This window comes from Pecten maximus, chromosome 3 (genome assembly GCF_902652985.1).
Source record: "Pecten maximus chromosome 3, xPecMax1.1, whole genome shotgun sequence".
Classification (NCBI taxonomy): domain Eukaryota; kingdom Metazoa; phylum Mollusca; class Bivalvia; order Pectinida; family Pectinidae; genus Pecten; species Pecten maximus.
Genome location: NC_047017.1, coordinates 22753422 through 22757270, shown reverse-complemented (window position 1 = coordinate 22757270; position 3849 = coordinate 22753422). Strand labels below are relative to the sequence as shown.

General features: G+C 33.7%; 1 protein-coding gene across 1 annotated transcript in view; it reads left to right on the top strand.

The window, feature by feature from the left end:
• The first annotated feature begins 2864 nt into the window (after positions 1 to 2864).
• The window catches only part of LOC117323589, an 8204-nt gene continuing 7219 nt past the window's right edge, over positions 2865 to 3849 (top strand). Inside the window, exons 1-2 of the mRNA XM_033878899.1 lie at positions 2865 to 2933; positions 3553 to 3777. Coding sequence (XP_033734790.1) covers positions 2885 to 2933; positions 3553 to 3777 — 274 coding nt within the window. The 5' untranslated portion in view covers positions 2865 to 2884. The remainder of the gene's footprint in view (positions 2934 to 3552; positions 3778 to 3849) is intronic.

Below are 3849 nucleotides of genomic sequence, written 5' to 3'. Positions count from 1 at the left end.
TCTTAGGCATTGTTTTTATACAAATAGATAAAATTGGTGCGAGTTCTACCGTTTTGTCTCTAGCTAAACTGTGTTCACATAGATGTTTTAAACGGTTGTTCTGTTGAGCCTTCACAAATAAAGTTGAATGACATAAAGGGGATACAATTCATAATATGCATTCAGTGCATCATGGATTGTCGTTTTATTCATTGTGACCTCGCGAAAAAAATCAAGCTGTGTTAACATTAAGCATGATACTATTTTGGGCAATAATTAATTCTCATTTCTGCAAGAAGAACATGCGATGCTGATCATTTGAATAATTATCTCCGTTGTAGGAATAATACAAGACTAATAGGGTGCATTAAATTGCCTTTTAATATTTGTTTCCATTTTCAAATATGTTATCAGTATCAAATCGTGCACTGTTGTATCTTATCATAGTGTATTGATATTTTCTATCATTTTAACATTAATGTATTGTTATCATGTGTTTTATGTAGGATTTGAGAAAAGAGGTGACAAGACATATGGATTTTGTGACTTATAATATGGGTAGAATGGACAATGTCCGTATTGCGTTAACTGAAGGTGAAAGAATGCTCCGAGAAGTTTTATGCAAAGATTGCAAAGATGCCGTGAGATCTAAAAGAAAAAATCTGCATTCTGGCAATATACCATCTTACAAGAAAACGACATTTAAAATGCTGCCACCAGAACGACTCCATATTGTGAATGAGATAACTAACATGTTAATTCAGCTCGAACGTTCAAAATCGGAGAATGAAGGAGAGGAATTCTGTACACAGGAGGATTACTACGAACAGGAAATGATAAAGATGAAACAGACGTACCAGGAAGAACTTGATCAGATAAAATCTGATATGAAATCGATGGAAAATAAATATAAAAAGGAAATTCAAGACAAACAAGCGGAAACGAAGGACACAAAGAAAAAGCTAACGGCTGAAATGAAAGAATTAAAACTTAATAATGAACAATTGTCAAGAAAACTCCAATCATTTGACAAAAATGACACCGAATTACGTTTACTGAAAGATGAACAAAAACGTCTGAAGAAACAACTAGAATTATGTCACGACGAGAATAGAAAACTGCGGAGAGATTTGGAAAGGAAGGATGATGAGCTAAAAAGACGTCAGCCAGCATCGTCAGGATATGGAACAAGAAACACTGGTGTCGATGAGAGAGAAAAGGAAATAAAGTGTTTAAAGGAAGGGCTGTGTAAGTATTTGATATAATCAATTATATGCTTATGAAACGTCGTTCCAGAGAAAGATACTGGATTACCAATCTCTAAACCTGCTACCCTCGGGGTATGAACGAACGTTGAAGGTCGTCTTCTTGGTGTATTCTCCATTTGACCATTATATTTGACAATTCATGTAGTTAATTGTTCAATTTGTTAAAATTTTCATAATTGCTGTACTTATGGGGGCATCTATTCATTGTTGCTCTTTGAGACTCACATTAAGTCGCCTCCCGCCATCATGCAACAGCATCTTGGTCCGATTTGGCCCGAATCGTCTGTTTCCCGTAGCGTCCTGTATATAGGGACACTTCGGCATTCGTATTTCTTATATTCTCAGTCTTGATAAATATTCGTAGTAGTTTTTCACACCACTCTCTATAATTCTTATCTTAAACATATTTTTCTATAGTTTTTCAGACTTTGTACACAGACTTTGACATTTTTCATAGTCCAGACTACTAGAAATACATGTACTTCGTAATTCGTATCCTACAGACATACATTTGCAAGGATCCAGTGTCACCCGGACTATTACCGTTTTTTATAACTCTTTTGACCCAGATATATACATATACATAATATACATGTAATATGTTTCAATAGTTTAAAACCTAATTTCATGTAAAAGAAAAAGAGAATTGTTTCCAAAAATGTTTCGAAATGACTGCTTGTGATAAAAATGACAATCGTGGCATATCTACCAATTTCAGTTTCAAAATGTGAGGAACTTCAAAGAATTAAGGTACCATTTGAGAGCTTGGAATTGGAGTCAAAAGAGCTACTGCAAAAACTTGAAAATCTCAAATATATCAAAGAAAAAATTCAAGAAGAAAACAGCTCTTTAAAGGTTGAACTTTGTGAGTCTTCATTATTGAAATCTTTAAGAAATGATATTGCTTTCATATCTATAATTAATATACATGTGTCTTCTGCTAATTTCCATTTTAGTAGTAAATTAAACTCGTTGATGTGATATTCATGCATAAACATAAACGATCCAATTGCATATTTTACTCTCGTTTGTAGAAATTAGACGAAAATATGACTCCAGGAAAATAAAATAGTTTTAAATAAAATGAAATCTCATCTCACAAGTAAATACAGTTTATCATGATCTGGAAGAATGTGATTATGTCCTATTTATATATTTCAGCTTCGAAAAACGAAGAACTGCAAAAAGTTCACGTTCATGTTGAAAATTTGAAATTGGAACACACAGAACAAAAGCAAGATATTGAAAACCTTAAAGATAATATTGAGATATTGCGGAAAGAAAACAACGCCTTAAATGCCGCACTTTGTGAGTCACCTTTGTTGAAGTAGTTGTTAACTACATCTGTCAAATACAGTTTCTGCTCTTATTTAATGTAGTTTATGTAGTGTTACCAATGACGGTAGTTGTAACGAAATCTGTGACTGTGTTCATTAGGTTTTCACTATAGCAGTATATAACTGTTTTCAAGAAAATTCCGGTAAATCTTCTGATACTCTTTCTGATCAATTACGACATCTTTTTTTATATAATGTTTAAATATGAATATCCGGTGGAATAAATATTTTACTTATTTCGTTAACCATTAGCGATCTTGCAATTGTGTTTCAGGCAGGAAGGAGGAAGAGATCGAATCGATGAAAACACAAATCAAAGAGTTGCAGAAACAAAACAAAAGAGAAATAGGTATGATCAACTTACTGTCAATAATATCTAAAGACTAAAGTGTAGCAAGAAATACATTGCACTTGCGTACCAGAGCTTTAAGTATTTACAATTTTTTGAAATATGTACACATTTGCTGACACAAATACGATTGTAATGCTGTAATTAAAGGTAATAGGACATTCTATGTATTAAAAAATCATCCCATATAATGCGTGGAACATCATAAGTAGACTCCCTTGTATGCAACGGAGAGATTTTACTTTTCCAAAATCGTATCATTTTATTTCTTAAAGATATTTTTATGAAAGGAATGTCGAACCAATGTTAAGATTAAGTATTCATTTGTTTCGGAAATATTTTACAAACCGTATGCATACGTATGCATATACATGTATATGTGCGTTGTTGAGAGTCGGCCTCACAACAAGACAGCAGATTTCATTATTACTTTTTACGGATAAACACTAGTATATTTGAAACGTTAAGTCACTTGAAATTACAAAGAAACATTTCGGCTGGACAAGAACATTAATTCACCGTAACAATGTGCTATTTGAAGTATAAAGCTTAACCGGCTCAGGTAATTCCCGAATAAACCATTAACCTCAAAAATTAATCACTTCAATATTTGTTTTAGTCATGGGACTTTGCAAACAACGAAGTGGAATGGGCAAAGCAATGGTAGACATGATCACCAAGGAGTTAAAGAGACGGGTCGGGGGACTGCTTGGGCACAACATTGAGCTCACCTTACGACAGTGTACGGGCACCTCTGATATCCCTAACGGGCCCCTGGTTGTGTTATGTCTGAACATGTCAAGGATAGGTACTAACATACAGGATGCCCTGGGAGGAATTCAGAGTACGTTTTCATATACAGTATATGGTACATTTAAAACATAAAGCATTGAAAATGATTGTCCCCTTGTACAAA